This window comes from Lissotriton helveticus, chromosome 10 (genome assembly GCF_964261635.1).
Source record: "Lissotriton helveticus chromosome 10, aLisHel1.1, whole genome shotgun sequence".
NCBI lineage: Eukaryota > Metazoa > Chordata > Amphibia > Caudata > Salamandridae > Lissotriton > Lissotriton helveticus.
In genome coordinates this window covers 667763142-667786246 of record NC_136071.1, presented here as the reverse complement: position 1 = coordinate 667786246, position 23105 = coordinate 667763142, and the positions used below count along the sequence as shown (strand labels likewise).

Below are 23105 nucleotides of genomic sequence, written 5' to 3'. Positions count from 1 at the left end.
TACAGGCACTGTCCAGCTTTTCGTAGTGCTGTAGTAGTGAAGAATTTTCTGTATTTTATCACACCATTACCTAGGTCACGATGGCTGGCTAGGACGAGGTTGAGAGTAGGGTTGAGGCATATCTTGTTGCTGGAGGAGAGTACTGGGGTCATGTTGCCAGGATGGCAACAGTGCATATCTGGATTTTTTGATGCTGTGGAATGTGAAGGCATAACAGGTGTAAAACACTGTAATCTAAGGCTTTCATTTGGCTACAGACTATATGGTGATTAGGGGTAAGGCTGAGCCTTGGATAAATGTTTTTATGTCAAAGAAATTGAAAGTCTGCCCAGCTCCAAATAAAGCTGTGTGTGACCTAATTTTTAATATAGCTTTCTTATTCCACCATTGTATTTTTTTTAATTCTTTTTATTAAATACATTAGGCACTTTTACAAAATCAAGTTGTTCATATACGTACATCACACGTTAAGTATCTTGGTCTCTGATCAGTACATCTGTCGATACATGTTAACTTCATATACAAATCAATACATATTTTTAGCATCGATAATATTATGACAGTTCTGGTTCAGGAGGGAATGTTGGCATTTCACATATTCCTCCTCTATAAGTGTTCCATCCACCCCACAGTTTAATCCATTTTTTGGGGCAACCCCATCGTATATATACAGTTCTTACTGCAACCATGGGCTGTCCATATCTTTGCACCAGTTCGCATATGTCGGCGCTGTCGCCCCTCCCCAGTGTTGAGCAATACTTCTTAGCCTGCATCATTCCCAGCGTCGCCCATGTCTGCGCCATAGAGTTAAGATCTGTTTCTTCCCAGATATTTAGGAGACATCGCTTGGGGTCAGGGGGAACTGGTTTTCTGCTAACCCTAGTAATGGTGCTCATGACGGATTTCCAGTATAACTGTATAATTGGACACTCCCAGAGTGTGTGAAAGAATGTACCGATCTCCCCACATTGTCGCAGACAGAGCTGGGTATGAGCTTTTCGTATTTTGTAAAGCGTGGTTCTTGTATAGTATACTCTGTGAGGTGTTTTGAGATTTATTAACCGCAGCTTGGAAGTGATCGCAACTTCTCTGGGTGACGCTAGCGCATCCTGCCAGTCTGTGTCATCCAGTTCTTCCAACTCCCCCCTCCCATTTGTCCCTGAGCCGTTGCATAGGATCAGGCATATTTTTGATCTTACGGTAAGTCATGGAGATCGCCTTTGTGGTCATATGGTCCGTTAGCAGTCTATCCTCCAACGGTGAGGCCTCGGGGGGGGGGGGGGGCCTCTAAGGCGTGTTTAATCTGATGGTACCGGAATAGTTCTGTTGATGCCATCTCATACTGTTGCTGAAGCTGCTCAAAGGGTATCATTGTACCCTGTACCCAGAGGTCACCAGTAGCCAATCGGGAGTGTACCCAAGTACTCACCATGTCCAGTTTAGGGAAGAAGCACAGAGACTGGGGTCGTGATTAGCAGGATCCCAGTCAGACTAGTCAGTAAATCATAATGGCACCAGCAAAAAGTGGGGTGACCATGAAACCAGATCCTTCTTTCCTACAAGGCTATATTGGGAAGATGGGCTCCTGTTCAGAGTGTAGAGACCCCAAGCCTGGTGCCACCAAGGGGATGGTAATAACTCAGAAGGTCAGGGGGTTTCTTCTATCACTGGCACATGACATCCCCCTTGCAGTACATCTTGGGCAAAGCAAGACTTTTCACAGGCTTGTCCCTCATTTTCACTGGACCCATATGTCTGAAGAGACCAAGGAGTTTTGTCGCTCCTGTGTCACTTGCCAAGACAGTGGTAAGTCAGGTGGCACTACAAAGGTCCCTTAATTCCACTTCCAGTGGTTTGGGTTCCCTTTGAGGGGGTAGGGATAGACATTGTTGGTGCCTTAAACCCTCCAACAGCATCTGGACACAATTACATCCTAGTAGTGGTGGACCATGCCACTAGCTATTCCGAGGCAATTCCACTTAGTACCACTACAGCTCCTGTAGTGGCTGGGCCCAGTGGGTTTCCCTAAGAAGTTCTAAAAAGACTAAGGTACAAATTTCATGTGTAGTTATATTACTGCCATGTGGAAAGAATGTGGAGGAAACTATAAGTTTACCACACCCTACCATCCACAGTGCATTGGGCTTGTTGAAAGCTTCAACAAGACCCTCAAGGGTATGATCTTGGGGCTTCCAGAAAAGCTCAGGCAATAACGAGATGTGTTACTACCCTGATTTCTCATTGCCTACAGAGAGGTTCCTCAGAAGGGGATTCGCAACAACCCATTTGAACTTCTGTTTAGACATCCAGTTAGTTGTCCATTGTGTCTGCAGCCCATGAGAGTCCCCTGGTGTACCTATGCCCTGGGTACCTTAGTACCATATACTAGGGACTTAGAAGGGTACTCCAGTATCCAGTTGGGAAGGTTCCAAAGTACTTACCATAGTCGAATTTAGGGAGAGAGCACAGTGACTGAGTGCCTTATTAGCAGAATCCCTGATAGACTAGTCAGGAAACCGAATTACACCAGCAAAAAGTAGGGGTAACGATGAAAGTAGATTGTACTTTCCTACAACAAGCTTCCCTTGTATCGACTTATATATAGCATTTTCTTGGCCGCTATGCAATTTTTGCCTCTCCGGGTAAATTTTAGTAGTCTGTTCTGCATGGAATCTAGCACCTCCCTGTGAAACAGAAGGGGAGGGTTTGAGAGATGTACAGCAACCTGAGTAGGACGTTCATTTTTAGGTCGAGCATTTGAGACCTATTGTAATTTCTTATGTTGAGTTAAAGCCATCCCCCAGCTTTTGATTTGTTTGCGTCAGTGTCCTTCAAAAATCCTTGCTTGCCAGTGGTCAGTCCTGCCGCTTTGTCCCTCCTTTCTCTCTTCCGTTCCTCCCATGCAGCAGGGACTAAGTACTGTCTCATTCCACTATGGTTCTTTATCTGTTCTCTGGGGGACTCCTTTCTTGGCGTCCTGCTCTGTTGGTGTTTGTCTGTGTTCAACGTAAGCACCCAAGCTGCTTACATTTAAAAAAAGCATGCTTGCTCCCACTCCTCTCAACACCACAGTTGTTTAACTGCTGCCTCCCCTGCCCTGCTTCCCACTTGGTTTCTTGTTAATAATTGTCAACCTTATCTATCAAACTTATCAATCAGCACTGCTAGCATTTCACCAGCCCTATGCTGGTTTCGTTTTTATTGTGTATTTCCTGGCTCCACTTTCTCTGCTCTCCTTCCCCCCCCCCCTTCCAATCAGTCATGTGGCTTCAGCCGCCTCACAGCAGAGCCAGGCCTCAGAGCAGGGGGCACTGCTATCTGTGCCTGCCCTGCTCCTCGCAGCTCTCCTGGCCGTGGACTGGCTCAGGTTTCTACAGAGAATGGCAGCTGTTTTTGCTTTTCTTACCGTCTCTCTCCCCTAGCTCCTCCACCCCACTCTCTCTGCTGTCCCTCTCCCCTCCCAAACATTCATGAGGCTCTCTCAGGCAGTTCCACATAATTGATTCCAAAAGCTTGTTATGTAAAGTTACTAAATGGAGGATTTGAGGTAATTTTTCCTCTTTAAAATATAAACTGAAAGCATCAAGTACATTAAGAAAATAATTTAAAAATAAAATAGAACTGTTTATGGAGACATTTGGTCACACTGAGAAATGTCTGGAAGACCAACAGAGCGGTCACAGACGATGAGATAAAGGGGACGTCAAACTTCCGTAGCACTGCTAAGACAGGATGTGCAGGTGACAAAGCACTGCTGACGTCAATGCTTGCACTGATCAGTGTCATAAGCCAATATCCAGTATTACAGGTAACAATTGCGGCCTTGAAAATCTCGATAGGTTATTTGTCACCAAAAATATCAATACAGCACAGGAAAATAATGGCCCATTGCAAACATCAAACGGTTGTCTTCAAATATTATTGGGCAGGAGACGGAAGAGTAACTGAGCCCATCTTAGCCTGCCCTTTCTTGTTTGCTATATTTACTTTTTGGAGTTTCATTACGTACTTCTTAATACCTGGGACTACTTTTGAAAAGTGTGTCTTTTTGGGGGGTTTTCTGGGGGAAGACTTCTGTTTTCTATATTAGTAGGTCTGCAGTATTTCAACTGAGGCTGTGAGCTTTGTGTGGGGAGAGCATAGCAAGGTGAGATTTGCCCAGATGCAGTCACTTCTGGTGCTTACCCAACACGGGAGCAATCAAGAAGAGCTCCCTTCTCTATGAACAAGTCTTTCTCCCCCTCACATTATTTCCCCCAAACCTCCTTGTATTGTACCGCGTCCCGTTACTTAGTAGCTAGGGTTGCACAAGACGTAAAAACACACTCCCGATCCCTGGCCCATTCACAGAGGCTGATGCCATAGCACCTAGAAAACCCTTGTAACAAAGTGAGCACTACTTTAAACCCATATGCTGTTTTGTACAGTATTGTCAGCCGTTGAAGAGTTCATTCTGGTGATCGTGGGGAGCCACATGTGTGATTGTAGAACTGAGGGGTCATCGTACCATCCCCCTACCCCCGACACGTACAGACGTCTTCGACCCCCAACCCTCCCTAAAAGGAACTCGTGTGCTGGTGCTGCCTAACCGATCTGACAGCATTTACAAATAAAAGATCTTCATGTCTACACACTTTTAAACTAACTTTTAGAGCGAAGTGTTTTGCGGGGCACAGGCTTTATACAAATGACTTCCACTACAAGATGGCTTGTGGGTGCCACCCAGTGTGTGCTCCCGCCACTTCTCTTCTAAGCCTTTCTGGAATTTTACGGAAAGTGTTATTCAAGCTGAATATTCGTCAATAAACACCAATATATAGTTTGCTTGCTTATGGGAAAGAACCCCCTTCTTATCTGGCAATGGAATTAAAGGGAACTGGACACTTGTAACAAACAAGGGTTTACTGTATTTATAAATGAAGAAACACCTAGGTCAGGGAAATAGCAATATGAAGGTATAAACCCAGGCGGTAACAAACAATAATAAACCACGAGATGGTAATGGGACGCAAACAACCTACTTCCGTAAAAATGACAGTTTATTGTGATTTTAAACAGATTATTGAGAATCAACAATTACATCCATTAAATTAACAAAGCATATACAGAATTACACATGACATATTTAGAACTAATCATACAAAAAGATGAAATAAAATGCAGAAAAATCAATTAAAACACAACCATCATAGTTTCATAAAAACATAATATTTCTAGAATTAAGTATAAAATGTGTTGTCGACGCGCGTTTCGGCGACCAGCGCCTTCTTCAAGACAACCAAATTTTTCAGATTCCTAAATATAGAAACAAAATTACTAATCAAAGAGTATATACATTTTATTTCATAAAGAAAAACAATAACTCATAATAGTAATTAAATACAATAGTCACAACAACCTTCATATTATTACAGTTTATAATGACTCTCAAATCAAGACGAACAGAAGTAGGTGGAAGCATTGAGTGGCCCTAGCGGATAAGCAAGAGACACCCCAATTAAGAATAAATATATAATGGATACTGACTTCGGTGCTTATTCAAAGGAGTTATCACAGATTGTGAGAAAATAAGAAAATAATAATGACTTAGGAGTGGACTATTGGTATCAAACTGATCAACAAAAATACATAATGATTGGTAGGGGATAAAAAAGGTCAGACAGGAAATAACAGAAAAGAATCGTTGTTATCTCATTTTGTTTTGATTGCCATTTATAAGTCCATCGGTCGGGTTGCTGTATGTTTTGCACAATTAAGGTTTTGTCATCTCAGTTCTTTCTAGATAGATTGTGCTGAGTCCTGCATACCATTTATTAATTTAAACTGCTGCTAACCAGTTCCGTTAAGTAACAAGTAAGCGCAAATCTACTTACTTGAGAGCTAATGCATGGACACAATTTATATTCTTTGGCACAACTTCTTATATGAGGAGCGAACTTCTGAAAGATGGAAAGACGCTATTAGTTAAAGATAAAATTTGTTTCAGCGCAGATAACGGTAGACTCCTCATCATGATATTAAAGGAGAAGATGGCATCTCTTATTCTACAATGCAAGCTAATGTATTCCAACAGTACTTCTCTAATATATGCCGAGACAGAGGCCTTGCATTTCTTACGGTTGAATGAGGCAATAAGCTGTTCCTAACCTAAATATTAGGCATCAAAAATAGACCACTTACATAACGTATTAGGATGGTGCGTATGTATTGTACAGCATCAATGGGTTTTGGTTACACTCAGGCTAGTCGTTATAGATTTTTGATTCGCTGAAGAAGAAATAAACAGTGGCAAAAAATATAAAGTTAAAAACTAAAACTTTGATTACATTTTATTTCTGGGCAGCTAATACGAACAGCGAAAATTATACCCTACCTCAATGAATGTAGGTTACATATTAAAGTTGACTTGCAAGCGATGTCAAATTGATAAACATACTCTCATGTCAATTCTTATTTGGGATAACAGCTGTAAATAAAGAAAAGCACAGACCGTGTCAGGCGGGTATAAACCTGACTCGGCAAAGGAGCAATAAGCTATTCAAACTCTGCAACGTACCGTGATTATAAATCAGATGTGCCTCCCCTCCACACTTGCAAACCGGCATAAATAAAATAACTGAGTTAACATTTTCCGTTGCTGAAACGTGAGAAAAACAAGAAAAACAAAAGGGTAAAATTAGACTTAAAAGTGGGACTGATAATGGGCCAGTAATACTAAATAAACAAACTAAGATGATAAAGAATAAAATGCAACATACCTCTGAGCGTGTGCATTTATTTTAGAAGTTATTTTCTCGCTGGTTTTTAAGTCAATTGGCTCACGAAGATAGACGCACCAATACTGTAATATTATAAAGAGAAGTATGTCAGAGTTTATAGCACACTGAGTATGGTGCACGTAACAAGCAGCACAAACAGGGAATTCTCAATACCTGCTTCAAAGGAAGGGATCGGCGTGTGGAGGCTGGCTCGTTCGATAAGTGTATCCGGGTCACGGTCAGCTGCTGGATAAAACAGGAAACACCTGCATATGCATATACCCGCCTATAAATAGGTGTGCCCTAATCACGTGTTTCCAATTCAAGAAGGTAGAGATAGGACTCGAAGAATTTAACCTATGAAGTGCCATGATCGCGTATTTCCGATTGGAGAATCGGAAAAATAAATGTAGGACTCAAATATTTAACTTATAAGTTTCCTACGTGAAAAGAAGGGAAGATTAAAACTAATAAAAATCTATTTAACTCAGAAATAAACGAACGTTTCAAAAGAGATAACACAAAGGACAGTTATTTGGAAGTTGTTTAAAATTCGAATGTCATTATTCAAAAGTTTTTATAATTATAACATACCGTGGATAAACGATCGCGTTGGTATGATCATTTAGCCCACATATAGTTATAGTATGTCGGTAAGATGACCGGTCACAGTCAGACAGCCAGGATTAATACTTAAGACATACATTAACTAAATGGTCCTTTTAAATAATCGCATTTTCCCAGGGGATTTCACTGTTCAATCCTGAACGGAAGGTGTCCAGAGAGAATATCCAAAACACTTTGCGTTTTTTACGGATCTTCTCTCCACCTTTACTGTCTGGTACATTAACTTTTTCTAAAATGCGCCACCTAAAGTCGTCAGGGCCGTGTCCGACATCCAAAAAATGTTTCACCATAGGGGCCGAGATTTTACCCGTTCGAATTGCCGAACGGTGCTCCGTCAGGTGTACCTGGATGGAACGGGCAGTCTCTCCCACATACCCCAAGGAGCAGGGGCACAAAAGGAAGTATATTACATTTGTGGTTTTGCAGTTCCACATGTTGTTGGCTGTGGCTGTATGGCCATTGTGAACAAATGATTCTCCTTCTAAAATATTTGAGCATGATTTACAATTGGAACATTTAAATGTACCTTTCAGAATCTGATTTGTGTGTATAGATCTCTGAACTGAACATTCATGGTTCGATGGACCTTGAAATCTGGAACGCACTATATGATCTTTTATATTCTTATTTCGCTTATGGGCAAATAAAGGCTTCTCTAATTGAAGATTTCCGGTACTGTTGCTGTTTAAAATGTGCCACGAGGGAACTGGACCAGTAACACAGCACACTTTACTGAAGCGCCGAAGCAATGCCAAAACTGCTGCCTGGGCAAAGGCAAGTTTGAATGCTAGTAGTTAATGAAAGATACCAGGTGTACTGTCAGGTGTACTGTCAGGCATGAAGGGTGCACAGCGCTGCTGTTAACAGGCTCAGCCCTAGGAAGCCCGAGTGCTGCGGAGCGCTCGAGCCACGGAGTACATCCTTGTTATCCAGTATTGGGGTATCTTTCATAGATTCGCATGCTTAGAATCATCCCCGCCGACGAGGTGGGAGTCTCGCGGTACAATAAAACATATACATTACAGTCATAATAACATCACATTATAGGCTACAGTAGATAGCAAGTCACTACATTAACCTATCTTAGTCCTTTTGTAAAAAGAACCAAACTTGGAAACCAATCAGGCAGCAGCATCCTCTTAGAACCTTCCCCACAGAGAGGCAAACCCTCAGGTTTTCTACCGCACCTCGTGTGTTAGGGAGTCTCCCTGAGCTCTGCTCAGTTTTTCCTTACTTTTACCTCTTTGTGAGAGACAATGTCGGATTCTTCTAAGAAAAGCTTGTTCCTGGCCTGTTCTTCATGTGGGATTAAGAGATTACACTTTGAGGATCCACATAAAGAATGTATCTACTGCCTTTACCCAGCAAACAAGGTCAAGGATTGCAGGATCTGTAGAACCTTTCCTGCCAAGACCTTGAAGAATAGAGAAGGATGTCTTTTAGTATGGCTGTAGAAGTTAAAGGCTTCGTCTGAGGTGGTATCTGGAGATTAAGGCAGTGTGAGTTCTCAAGCTACCACCCCTCTGGCCAAGAAGAGGGAAAGTTCTGGAAATCCACCAGAAAAACAGAGTAAGACCCTGAAGAAATCGCATTCTGAGATTGGTCACTCTTCCTCAAAAAAAGAGAAGTATTCTTTCTCTTCTGAGGTGAAATCTGGAGAAAAGGTAAAGATTTCATCAAAATCTGCCTCAAAATCCCTTCCTGAGCCTCCGTCGACGTCTAAAACTGCTTCGTCGATGAGAAAATCTCCTCAGACGGTGGGTGAACCTTTAACGTCGTAGAAGAAAATTCTATCGTCGACGGCGCCGTCAACGATAATTAAATCACCGTCGACGATACCGGTCTCGTCGACACCCACTTCGTCGTCGACGATCCCGTAGGCGATGCCACCACCGTTGACGACTATTCACCTTTCTTCGACGTGTAAGCCGTCGACGATGTTACAAGTACCGTCGACGGTTATTGCACCTTCGAGCCCACCGTCGACGACAACAACGTCCTTGACGTTGACGACCACCTCGTCGACGATGACTTTTCCGTCGACGACATCCATGATTTCAACGTCGACTGTGTCATCCGTTATGGCAATTTCTACAGATTCGGATTTGCCATCTATGTACAGTTCAGCTACGCTCAAGCGTAAAACGCCGCTGTCTTTACAAATCACGCCAGTTTTAAGCTCCAAATTAACATCATCTAGGCAATTACACCAGGATGTGTTGCATGTTTCACCTCTACCTCCTAGCCATTATTTGGAGGAGTCTGATGATGATGATCCATTTGGACAAGCACAAGAAAAAAAAAACCAATGCCCCATGGTATACTAAGACCCTGGCAGATAGCCACCTCCAATGCCGGAGACTTGAAAGACACTGGAGACAAACATATGACACGACCTCCAAAACTCGCTATGTTCAACAGAGAAAAGTATATCTCTCTGACATCAAAGCAGCTAAAAAGGACTATTTTACTAATCTCATAATGGAAGCGCACCAAAACCAAAAAACAATCTTCACTATAGTCAAGTCCTTCACCCACCCAAAAGCTCTTACCGTTGACATACCTCCGTCAGAGAGTCTCTGCAACCAAATTGCAGACTACTTCGTTGACAAAATTGTCAACATTCAGAAAGACTTTCCTCTATCCCCGACGACCACCACACAAGTCACAGTCAATCACCTTCCTCTCTCCAGTTTTAAACCAGTATCCTTGGAACAGACAAGCAAGGCAATCCGCGCCTGTAAATCAGGAGCACCTACGGACTCCTGTCCTCCTATCATCCTTCATCACCTGATTGATACAGTCAATCCCCACATCAATGGAATCATTAATGAATCCCTTGCATCTGGAATTGTACCTGTCAAATGGAAGAAGGCCACTGTCAAACCCCTGTTAAAAAAACAGAATAAACCACCTACAGACCTGACTAATATGCGGCCTATCTCCCTACTTCCTTTCCTAGGCAAAGTCACGGAGCATTTAGTGCACGAGGAACTTAAAACCTTCACAGAAGCCCATAACATCCTGCATCCACAGCAATCGGGCTTCCGCTCCGGTCACTCGACAGAAACAGCCTTGATCGAGCTTACCGACTCCATTAAATTCCTACAGGATGAGGGCAAGCAAGCTGTCCTCATCCTGTTGGATCTCACAGCGGCATTCGATACCATCTCGCACGCTATTCTAATCAATCGAATGCGAGAGATCGGTGTGACAGACTTAGCCCTGGCTTGGATTTCATCATTCCTATCAAACAGGTCCCAGACTGTAGCACTTGGACCATATCTTTCCAGCGAAAAGTCAATTACATCTGGAGTGCCCCAGGGGTCCATATTGAGCCCCCTATTTTTTAATATCTACATGGCACCCCTCTTAGCTGTGATAGAGTCGCATGGTATCCTGGTTACGTCCTACGCTGACGACACACAATTGGTCGTTACCATCGACAAACAGCGTACGGACGCAGAGCTTCGCTTTAAAAACTGCCTATCCGATGTCTTTGTATGGCTAAACACTAACCATCTTAGATGCAATAGCGCAAAGACAGAGATCATTCCAATAGGCAAGAATATCTCTTTCTCCCCTAAAGATTGGTGGCCCACAGGCTCCGAGGCTCCTCCTAGTGCAGTTACAGCAGCCAGAAATCTGGGCGTACAATTTGATTCCTCCCTCACTTTTGACGACCACGTCAAGATCACTGCCGGTCGATGTTTTGGACTAATAAAATCTCTGAGGAAATTCTTTGATTTCCTCCCAATTGCAGCCAGAAAGTCAGTCGCGGTAGCCCTTCTACTCTCCCGACTTGACTATTGCAACGGCCTTATGGCTGGGGTGAAAAAATCTACCCTCAGGAAGCTGCAGAGTCTACAACATGCTGCAGCTCGACTGGTTTTGCAACTCCCCAGAAGGTCATCTGCATCTGCAGCCCTGAATTCACTTCACTGGATGCCTCTGCACAAAAGAATCTTCTTCAAATTGCTTCTCACAGTCCATAAGACCATGCAAAATACAGGACCCCGCTATTTTGTAAACCGCTTCAAGCGCTACAATCCTTCGCGCTGCCTGAGATCTTCTGGGACTAACCTTGTCCAAATCCCCAGATTTAAATATAAGACCAGAGGAGGAAAATCCTTTAATGTTCTGGCAGCTAAAGCCTGGAACACCTTACCCATTGACCTCAGAGTCATCAATAATGAGAACAACTTCAGGAAACTTCTTAAGACATGGGTCTACAAACTCTCCGACTCCTCTGTCCTGGCTGCCATCTAGTTCCATCTTTTATTCACCACTTATTCCAGTTATTCCTCCGTAACTCGCCCAGCGCCATGATGCTCCCCTGGGAGCGAATGCTCGCGCTTTATAAATACCCACAAATATCACAAATATCACAAATGACCCTTCTCAACTCCGGATAAAATACCAGGAGGATGAGGACGAAGAGGAATTTTCGGAACCCTGTGAGTCTTTAGAGGGCCTCAAGAATCATTCCACCAAGAACCTATGGTTCAGATGCCTGCAGCTTTGTTACAAGACTTAACAGCAATGTTAAAGGATTATAATACTCGTTTTCCTCCAGTCGCAGTTCGGCAGGAGAACCTGCACCTACAGAAGTTCAACCTGCGACCCCCACTACCCCGGTCTCAGAGCCCCAGGAGGTTTTACCTCCACAATTCCATCATGATGTTGACTGAGACACGGTGGCCCATGAAGGAGAAATACCAAACTCGTCCACTACTGTGTATGAATGGGACGAATATCAAATACCAACGCCAGCCTCGCCAATTCCACAAGCTGTTGACTCACCTCCTAAGGACAGCGGAGGTTTTCATGCTATTATGGAAAGGGCAGCCTCTAAGTTCTATCTCTCAATGCCAGTACAAAAGGCTGAATGTTTTCTGTATGATTTTAAAGACCAGAACAGAAAATCAACTCGCTCAATTCCAATAATTGACCATATCTGGGAGGAAGGGGTGAAAATAATGAAGACTCCGTTTTCAGTTCCGGCGATCCTCCCTTGGATTGACAAAAAATACAAGGCGCTAGACGACGCCCCTGCCTGCCTCTCAGGTCACCCAAGACCAGACTCCGTCATATCTCAGGCGGCGCAGAGGAAATCTCGGAATCCCTCTGCTCCGATAACAGCTTCTCCTGATAAGGATGGTAGGGGCCTTGACAACATCGGCAAACGCTTTACAACCATGGCACGTGCAACAGTTAGAGCTACTAATTGTTTGGCAATTTTAGGTAGATATGATCGACAATTATGGTCGGACATTTCACCGTATATAGAGTATCTGCCGGTTGATAAAAAGATAGAAGCAAGAAAGATTCTCATGGAGGGCGAAAGAGCTGCTTCTGGAATCATTGATATCTCTATGGATATAGCTTCTCTGGGATTTCGTCAGCTTGCAGGAGCAGCTATCCTTAGACGCAAAGGATGGCTGAAATCCACTAACTTTCGCCCTGAAGTTCAAACAAAGATTTTGGACATGCCCTTTGACGGCGATTTATTATTTGGTAAACACATCGATGAGGCATTGCAAGAAATAAAAAAGGACACTGATACTGCTAGGTCGTTGGGTACCTTGCAGTATAGAAAAACTCCTTTTCGAGGAGCAAGGGGCAGAGTCTCATATACCTTTCGTGGAGGTTACCAGAAGTACCAACAACAGGGTGGCCAAGGTCATTATGGATACCAGCAACAACAATCCTATAGAAATCCCCTGGCGGCCGCTTATAGGCAACAAGGCAGGAAACGTCCACCTCGGGGCAGAGATTCTGCCAGAAGACAGTGACATTCTCATTGCACCTGCACCAGATATGCCACAAGTATGCTAAATCTCGAGGCTTTCCCAATATCTTGAAAATTGGAGAAAAATCACCACAGACAAGTGGGTATTAGATATAATAAGATTTGGTCACGCACTGGAATTTACCAAATTTCCCCCTTCTCATCCACCTCTGAAGAAAAACCCACCGCATCTTGCTCTACTCAGAAAGGAGGTGTAAGCTATGTTGTCAAAGGGAGCGATAGAAAGGGTACCATGCTCTCAAACGGGAATGGGATTCTATTCTTGCTTTTTTCTGATAAAGAAAAAATCTGGGGATTGGAGGCCAATCTTGGATTTGAGAATGCTAAACAAATATCTTCAGAAAAAATCTTTTAGCATGGTAACACTCCAGGAAATCCTCCACCTTCTAGATCATGCAGACTTCATGACAACATTAGATCTTCAGGATGCATAATTCCACATCCCGATTCATCCCAAACATCGAAAGTTCCTAAGATTTACGGTGGCAGGTGCACATTTCCAATTCAAGGTTCTCCCATTTGGCCTACGCTCAGCTCCGAGAGTCTTCAGAAAATTTCTAGCTCCGGTAGCAGCTCATCTCAGGCTGCAAAGCATCCAATTATTCCCATATCTGGACGACTGGCTGATAAAGGCTCCATCCTTTCGTCAGACTTCTCACGCAACAGCAAAATGCCTGCAAGTTTTTCACTCTCTAGGTCTCTCCCTAAACGTCCAGAAGTCAATAATTGTTTCTAATGTCTCCTTTTCCCCTCCTCCCACTGTCATTTTATTTTGTGTTGGAATGTTCATGTATCATTCCAAGACAACCTGTAGGAGCTGCCAACTCGCACTGTGCCACCATGTGTCACACAATTTCGTCTCCCTTCACACGGTGAGAAGCTAAATTCACACTGTGGCTGAGAGAATGAGCTGGAAACCGCTGGAAACAGTGGATCTTTTTTGGAGGCAGTAACCAGCCGATGTCCATTAAGAGGAAACACCTCATTACATGGGCGACAGCCTCAATTACCCTTTGTTTTTATTTTTTGGGAGGGGTGTAGGGAACTTGGTGAGGACCAGAGTGCTTCTTAGGTAGCTCTCTCCATGAGGCCCTGCCCCTCCTCACACGGTGGCATTAATTTGTGCGTTGGCAGGTCTGAACAGTTGTAACCGCATTTGGTGCTGATCGCTGTTGCTTGATGACGTGAATAAAAGTTGTATCTGCACATTCATTCGTGTTGCACTCTCTTTGCAACACTTTTCTTTGAATTCACACCCCTTCTATCTAATTAGATCTAATTTTCTCTTGTTTTATCGGTTATTCCCACCAATCATTTGCATGAACTCACATAGCCCCCACTCATTACATACATGCCGCCCCTCCCGATTCAGGTGGGAGACTACCGATTACAAGGCTAGAGTCCCGTCTCCCGATTCCTGCAAGAGACAAGCATTGGCATAGCCAATAGGTCTCGCCTTTGGGACCTTATAAGTGTTTAGCCATGCAACAGTTGATGTTGTTGCACCAAGGATATTGTGCTCATAACTAAATACTTATAAGGTCCCAAAAGGGAGACCCATTGGCTATCCTAAAGCTGGTTATACAAGTCATTCGTCCAAACCAGAAAATCTCAAGTCTGCCCCAACGGTATAAGTCCTTGTGTAATGTATTTAGTAGTGGTGGTATGTTCACATTGTACAAACGAGCTCAGAGAGGGGAGCTAAATAGGCCTGGCAGAACATTTTAGTTCAAAGATTGTGCTCCGTTAAAGAGACCGTCCAGGTAGGTGGAATGGTGGGGATTCCCAATGTAGTTGATTTCTCATAATCAATTTTAAAGCCAAAGACTCTTGGCTTTTATTTCTTGAATGAGCGCGGGGAGTGACTCGCACGGATCAGTCAGGAAACATAATGTATACTATGGGAAGAGGGCTTGTTTAGAAGTCATACCATCAACCTCGATAACTGGATCATTGGGTTAGACTTTATTTTGTAGACCAGGGCCAGCTCTAAAACGCTGGGGGAAAGAAGGCAACCCTGTCTGCTACCCCTTCGTAGTGGTATTGATTAGTCCAGTGCACTGTGAATGCACAACCTAGTTGTGGGATCAACATACATTGCTCTGATCCATTTCTTTTTATTTTCGGGACCAAGGGAGTCTGGTCCGGGACCTTATAAGTTATTGGCAATCCAGTATATCAAAAGTCTTTTCAGCATCTAATGAGCAGCAAGAATTGGATTTTTTGTTTTTCAGGAGCCTGACAAAGGTAGAGAGCCACTTATTTGTTATCCCTGGCCTGTTTTCCTAGAATTAAGCCAGTTTAGGTTAGCTGTATTAGATACAGTCAAACGTTTTCTAGTAGTTTCCAGAGAATTTTTGTAAAGATTTTTTAATCAGTATTTAGTAAAGCTATAGGCATATTGTTTTGTGAATTAGAACAGTCTCAGAGTCCATTATCATTTCTGAAATTTCCCTATAGCCGAGAGAAGAATTGAAAAGGCGTAAGAAAGTATCTGACCACCCTCTCTACCCCCAACCCCCACCCTCTGGCCTGTTTGCAGACTTTAGTCCACTCAAAAAATCCCATCATATGGACTAAAAACTCCCCACCTTTGATAATCTTGGCACGTACCAAGCGGGCCAAAAACGATGTGTCATGCTCCTCATTTTCCCAGTAATAATTGAGTGCTCCTTGATGGGAGTCTGAAATTAGCAGATCACTAAAAGCTAGCTGATTCAGTCAACCGTGTTTGATTGTGGGGGTCATGCGATGACCCCCACATATCGAACAAAGCCAAGACTGGGGCATGATCAGACAAAATCTGGGTTTCTCTACTGCTCTCTGAGAATTGTGGGATCAAGTGTTTCGGAGTAAAAACTCATCTGATAGAGACTTCTAGCTGCAGATCCCTTACCTTTGAATTTCCCAGGCGTCCGGCTGGAGCCGGAAACTTTTGCTGAGCAAATACCCCTTGCACGCAACATTGGGTGGCTTCATTCTGCTCTGTGTGACGCTGTTGACGTTGTTAGCTTTATTATGAGGTATCCATGCCTGTGTAGGCGCTACCCAGCCATGCAGACCTCAGTTCTTTTCTTTCCGCACCAGTTAAGCACCGATCCAAGAAGAGCTACCCCTCTGCTGCTGTTGGGCAGGCTTTTTCTCGACTTTTGTTGACATTTTGGATTTTCCCGACTTCATGAGCGAGGGATGTCTTCGAGGAAGACCAGTTTCAAGCCGTGTAGGACTTGTTCCCGCATGATGTCGCTCACCGATCCGCACTGCGTATGTCTTTGGTATCTCAAGCATGACCACGATACAAAGTCATGTTGGACTGTTGGGTGATGGCTCCGAAGACCTTGACGGAGAGGGCATTGAAGTTACTCGTGGCCTGGAAGTCGAAACCGTCCAGAGAGACTCCGAGGAGGTCACTGTCCCGATTGAAGAAGAGATCTCGGTACTGCTCCCTGAGCCCTTAGTCCTCTTCCTCCCATTCAAAGTCCACAGGACACTTGGGGAAGAGGCATAAGAAGAAAAAGTCCAAGCTGACTTAGTCTTCTCCTAAACTGGTGTCCGTCTAGGCACGGTTCCGCAGAGCCGGAGCCAAAGTCTACTTCGCGCCTTTCCGGGAGCCAGAGCGACTCCTGCTCAGATAAGAGTTTTACGAGGCCATGTGCCGCGTATTTGAGCCGATCGACCCCGCTGGTGAGCCTTCGGTGTCGGATGGGGCCCCATCAGGTTTGACACCGCTGCCATGACTCTGGTGAGGCCTCAGTGATCGGATCCGGTTCGGTGCCGGTCGTGCCACCGCAACTTTCCCCGGTGTGTGACCTGAAGTCTGTGCCTGGGACGTCACTGATGCCTGTCAGTGACACAAGCGCCATCCCGTTGCGTTAATGGAAACAAACAATTTAAATTAAAAGGTATAAATAAATACCGGTGCAAACAAAAAGGATTTGTGTTTGGCCAATAAGCAAGAATAGTGAGAGCTTAAAGAATAATGAGTGGTACAGGCAACTTTGTTTATTGACAGTTATATGGCCCTGCCTGAATCCACATCCGCAAGGGCCTAACTCCTCAGTTCTTCAAAATGATTGTTAAGAGGGCTGCCGAGGTCCTTGGACTGGAGCTGCCCTCGGTGCAACTCAGTACTAATCTCCTGACTGAGGTGCTTCAACCTGGGGTTTCCACTTCTGAACCCTTGTTGCCCTTTAATGAGGCACTTACGGACCTCTTTCTAGGAGCATGGTCCAAACCTAGCACCGGAGCTCCTGTGAATAGGATGATTGCACCCCGCCATCACCCAGCACCGGGCGACCCAAAGTTCCTCAGCCAATCCCACCCCAGAGAGTTTGGGGGTGCAGGCCTCTACTTCCCAAGGCGCATTCCCTTCCACCCCTCAAGATAGGGAATCCAAGAGGCTGGACTTATTTGGAAAGAAGTTTTCTTCCTCCAGTCTGGCATTACGGTCGGTGAAAACAACATGCCTATTTGGAGGTTTCACCCATTTCCTTTGGAAGACGGTTGCTCAAGTGCTGCCTCAAGTTCCAGAGGGGGCCCGGGCTGTGGTTTCCCAAGGTGTCAAGGATGGGAGAGATGCAGCAAAATTCACCATATGGTGTGGCCTAGATATGACAGATTCACTGGGTAGATCGATTTCTACAATGGTGGCCTTGAGGCGCTCCACGCCTGGCGTTGTATAACTGGCTTCCAGGCGATGTCCAAGCCAATTTGACGGACATACCCTTCAATGAAACACGCCTCTTTGGGGAAAAGACAGACTCGGCCCTGGTCAGATTCAAGGACTCTCTAGCTACGGCCAGGTCCTTGGGTCTCTCCTTCACCCAGTGTCCAATCTTCCTTTCACCCTTTCTTGTTAACAGAAGGAGGTTCCAACCGCGTTAGCCCTATCCCAGCCACCATCCCGCACAGTCTGCCCAAGCCGTGCAAGGACATGGACACGGTGCATTCAAAGCTTGGAATGGAGGCCAGAAGTAGTCTACCACACTGCCCCCAGCAGCCACAGACTCCAAGCACTCCTTGGCTGATTCTGCAGGACCACACCACTCCAGTTGGTGGGAGAATTCGTCATCATCTCCCCCACTTGAGATCCATAACGTCAGATAAGTGGGGCTATTCTCTGCCTTTTCTGTCTTTTCCTCCTCCTATTCTGCCAAATCAGGAACGGCTGAAGGAGGATCATTTAAACTTGCTCCGAGAAAGTTACGGCTCTCTTGGCCAGGGGAACCATAGAAAGGGTCCTGATTTCAGATGTAGGTAGTGGATGTTATTCCAGCTACTTTCTGATTCTGAAGAACAAGGGGCTATGGCCCATTTTTTGATCTTCAGACCGTCAATCTCTTCCTCAAAAAAGAGAAATTCAAAATGCTCACTCTGGCTCAGGTCTGGTCTGCCTTAGACCAGGAAGACTGGATGGTAACGTTGGACCTACAGGACGCGTATTTTCACATTCAAGTCTTTCAGCAGTGGGGAGAACCTCTGTTCGCCTCCGAAGAGAACGCGCAGTGTCAGCGGTACAGCGCGCTGAAGTATCCAAAGCGGTTTATCGCTAGGCGACGCCTTTCACCGCAAGTGGAGCACAGGCCTGTTGTATGCCTTTCCGCCCATACCATTCCTGCCCAGAGTTCTGAATATCAGGAGCGACCGGGCCAAAGTTACTCTTGTGGCTCTGGACTGGTCTAGGAGAGTCTGGTATTCAGAACTTCTGAGAATGATTATCGATCCTCAGATCAGGCTACCCTTTCGGGAGGATCTTCTGTTGCAGCTGCAGGGGAGGGTTCTCCACCGGAACCGGTCAACTCTGTCCCTCCATGCTTGGAGAATGAGTGGCGACAGTTGATAGCTTTTGACCTTCCTCGCGAAGTCTGTAATGTTATTCTGGCGGCCAGGTGGCCCTCCACTAAGACTGTATACGCCTGCCGTTGGCAGAAACTTGTAGTATACTGTACCGAAAAGTCCATTGATCCTCTTTCTACTGTCCTTTTATTCATTCTAAACCTTGCCCAGCAGGGCTCTGCTTTGGGAACTCTCAAGGGTTATCTTTCTGCTCTGTCTGCTTTTTTGCGACTGCCAGAGCAGCCATCTCTCTCTTTAAGTCTCCAATTGTAAATTAATTTCTAAAAGGGATGGCTCACTTATTTCCACTCACGCCCTTTGTTATGCTACAGTGGGACCTTAATTTGGTCCTTACCTATCTGATGTATGCACCCTTTGAGCCTCTGCACAATAGTCCCCTCCGGCTGTTGACCATCAAAACAGCCTTCTTAGTGCGATTAAATCTGCCTGGAGGGTGAGTGAGTTGCAGGCGCTATCTTGCTCGCGTCCTTATCTTATGTTCTTTCCAGTCGAGGTGGTGCTTCGCACCAGAGCATCATTTTTGCCAAAGGTTGTGACGACGTTCCATCTCAGTCAGCCCAACTTCTTTGCTCCCCCGCATTCCTCTAAGGAAGAGGAGCATCTCCACTTACTGGACCCAAAAAGAGCCTTGTCATTCTACCTTGACCACACAAGAGAGTTCCGGGTGGATGTCCAATTCTGTGTGGGGTACGTGGGAACAAAGAAGGGAAGGGCTGTGCAGAAAAGGACGAGAGCTGGGTCATTTGCTGCGTCAAAATCTGTTATGCCTTGGCAAAGAAGCAGCCCCCATAGGGATTAAGGGCCCATTCCACCAGGGGAAAGGCTGAGACTACGGCCTTGGCTCATGGGCGGGGCTGGGGGGGACCCAGTCCAAGACATCTGTCAGGCAGCGACGTGGGCTTCTTTGCACACGTTCGCAAAACATTACTGCCTTGATGGTCAGATACGCAGGGACGGACATTTTGCCCGTTCAGTCCTGCAAGACTTCTTAGTTTAGGATGTCATTCAGCAACCCACCGCCGGGATAGTATGGCTCGGGTATCTAATTCAAAGGTAAGGAATCTGCAGCTAGAAGCCTCTATCATATGAACAAGTTACCTACCTTCGGTAACGCATTATCTGGTAGAGACTCTATCTACCTGCAGATTACGTACAGCCCCACCCATGCTTTCCCGCTTTGTGGACTGATATTATAGGACTAGGGTTGTTCGACCCAAATCCCCCTCCCCCCGCCCCCCCCCCCTTCCAGGTCCCTAATTTTGTACACGACTACGTCCGTTACTTTGTGACTCTGCGAATGTGGCGTGGAAAAAGTACTGACAGGCGCTACTAACGCCGACAACCTCACACAGCTGAATGGTGCCACCCGACGTCGCTCGCAAGGGGTATTGATCAGCAAAAGTTTCCAGATCCAGCCTGACACCTGGGAAATTCAAAGGTAAGGAATCTGCAGCTAGATAGTCTCTACCAGATAATACATTACCGAAGGTAAGTAACTTGTTTATCTATTTGTGGAAGTCTTATGAACATTAGAGTAAAAAGTGTATTGTCTTTTCATCCCATGTAATTCACTCTAGATCTCAATGAGACCCAAGTCTCCAATGTCCTCCTCTAGATGTCTAGGTAGTTGAGACTATCTTTCTTGTTGTAAGATGTATTAAGATTTGGGTTAATTGGGGTTTTTAAGACCAATGTCCCTCGAGTAAACCTAGAAAAAAATCTGTTTTATTGTTAGATGGAGCATATACACACAAAAGGGTGACCAGGGATCCCTCCAAGATCCCCTTCAATATTAGTAGGCATCATCCCTCAGAGTCCATATATGTCACTCCTGTTTGGAAGTATACCTCCTTTTTAAATCTTATTTCAGCATCTTTAGCTCTGTTAACCACGAGAGTGGTACTTCAGGGGAAACAGTGGGGAGTACATTTATTTAACGTCCTATAATAAATGATGTGTTTCCTGGAGAAATGCTACAATTAGAAGCACTATCCAGGTTGAGGAGTCATGGAGACCTATTTCTGACTATCAAGCTTGGTCAGACTCCGTTCAAAAGTTCCTCACCCCAGTCACTGTGAAGTCCCGCATTGATTCCAATGTAAGGCGGAGGCCGCTCCTTCACGGGCACGTCTCTGTCCTCTCAGCAGAGCATCCTCAACACCTGTGGCTCTTTGCAGGGGGCTTGAGGAAACAGTCCCTGACGGAGATATTCTCTGTAGCCTAAGGGGGACTGAGCCACGCCCTAAATACCTCTCATGGTGGCAATCTTGGGTCTCTGTCACCCTGGCTCACTGATCCTAGCGGAATCCAGGTGATATCCTTAAACTCTGGTCTGTTTAAGTTTATGGAATCAGTCACTCCCAGGAGGTTCCAATTCGAAGATTCATCCTTTCATCGTTGCAATTTGGCCTGATAACAGCCGCTTTCCGTGTTCTACTGGGTGCGGTGCATGGAATGCAGAATGGGAACATGTTGATGAGTCCCCATCGAGGCCAAGTCCTCCACATGTTCCATTTTTTTTCATACCAGGCACCCTGCCTTATGTTCCCTTAGGGCTTAGCTTGGGGTGACTTACATGTATTAAAAAAGAAGGTTTAGACCTTGCAAAAGGTTTATTTTGTCAGGTCGAAATTGCTGTTTGAAACTGCACTGCAGGCAGCATTACTGTGCTACCCTAGTGGACTGCACAATGAGTGTTGTTGCCCACTAGTAGCATTTAATTTACAGGCCCTGGGTACATGTAGTACTATTTTCTAGTGACTTATAAGTAATTTAAATATGCCAATTGTGTATGCTACCTTTACCTTGTTTGAGGGAGCGATCTCATGAACTTTACCACTTGTTAGCATGGGTAAAGTGCACAGAGTCCTAATGCCAGCAAAAAGAGTGCAGTAAATAATAGGAGGCTGAAGGCAAAAACTCTTGGGAAAAACCATGCCAAGGATGTCCAGTCTACCACTGCTATTTTTTGGGCACACCATGATTCACAATATCAGAAGCTGCATGATGAGTAGCTTGAGCCAAGTCATAATACCTCTCTGCGTAGCAGACAATACAAAATAGCCCATCGCTGTGCTGTACCGTAGTCTTTCTTTAAATGTTAGTGTTTTTATTCACAGTAAATACATTTGTTTTATTGGTGACTAATGATCCCCGTCATACTTGACAAACACTGTTGTAGTAGCGATTAATGAAACAAAATTATAAATTAGGGTGTGGTAATAGTTGATTACTTTTTGTGGTTGCTAACAAGTTATCTTCTCTTTTTCTAGACTGTTATGCCGGGATTCTGGGGGTGAAACTGAATCTATGCTTCTCAACGAAACAGTGCCACAATGGGTGATAGATATCACTGTGGATGTACGTATTTTAACTTTCTGGACGGATTGCGAGTTAATAAAACGTGCTGCCTCTTGAAATTTCCTTGCAGGATCGTGCTGGCTATCTACTTTATATTATTTCTCCAGATGCGGTAGCAATTCAAATCAGTCATGGTCAAACCAACCTTTCATCATTTCAGGTGTTTTTACACAAAGTTGCAGTAAATTGGGTAATAGTAATCCAGAATATTTACAGCATCAAGCAGAGGCTCAGTTGCAATATAAACGATGTATGTAAAGAAGTTAGTATACTTACTCTTGAGTTGCAATATCTTTTTGCGCTTCAGTTAAACTATACGCTTTAAAGCTGATCTCCTGGAGAAAATGTGCTTCTAGTTTGTATTGAAGGAGCCTTACTTATAGTTACAGGATTATGTTGTGCACCTTTTCTTCTCTAGGCAGAAGGTAAATATGAAATAAATAATTACTGCAATTCCTGTGTGAAACAATATGTTTCCTTAACATGTTGTACAGCTGAAGCTCAATTAGATCCAAAACCAGCAATGAGAAATTGCTTATCAGTAGCCCCATATAGCAGAGAATGAACAAGCCTGACGCTCAGAAGGTATTTTGTCACAGGTGAGGGGTTAGTGAGGAAGAACAACAGCATTTCAGCAGTCTTTGGCCTCAGGAAAGCACAAAACATGACTTTTGGTCCCCAGCAAATGTCTG

The 23105-nt window shown here is 44.6% G+C and overlaps 1 protein-coding gene and 1 long non-coding RNA gene across 3 annotated transcripts in view; one reads left to right on the top strand and one right to left on the bottom strand.

Moving 5' to 3' along the window:
- WDR48 (WD repeat domain 48) overlaps positions 1-23105 on the top strand; it is a 469392-nt gene that overhangs the window by 371662 nt on the left and 74625 nt on the right. For both annotated transcript variants that reach the window (XM_078663202.1, XM_078663203.1), the window contains exon 16: positions 22326-22413. In XM_078663202.1, coding sequence (XP_078519328.1) covers positions 22326-22413 — 88 coding nt within the window. The remainder of the gene's footprint in view (positions 1-22325; positions 22414-23105) is intronic.
- On the bottom strand, positions 5032-6869 carry LOC144785449 (uncharacterized). The gene is made up of 3 exons (XR_013601901.1): positions 6759-6869; positions 5874-5939; positions 5032-5295 (listed from the first exon to the last, which is right to left on the bottom strand). It is a non-coding gene; the product is annotated as an uncharacterized LOC144785449 (long non-coding RNA).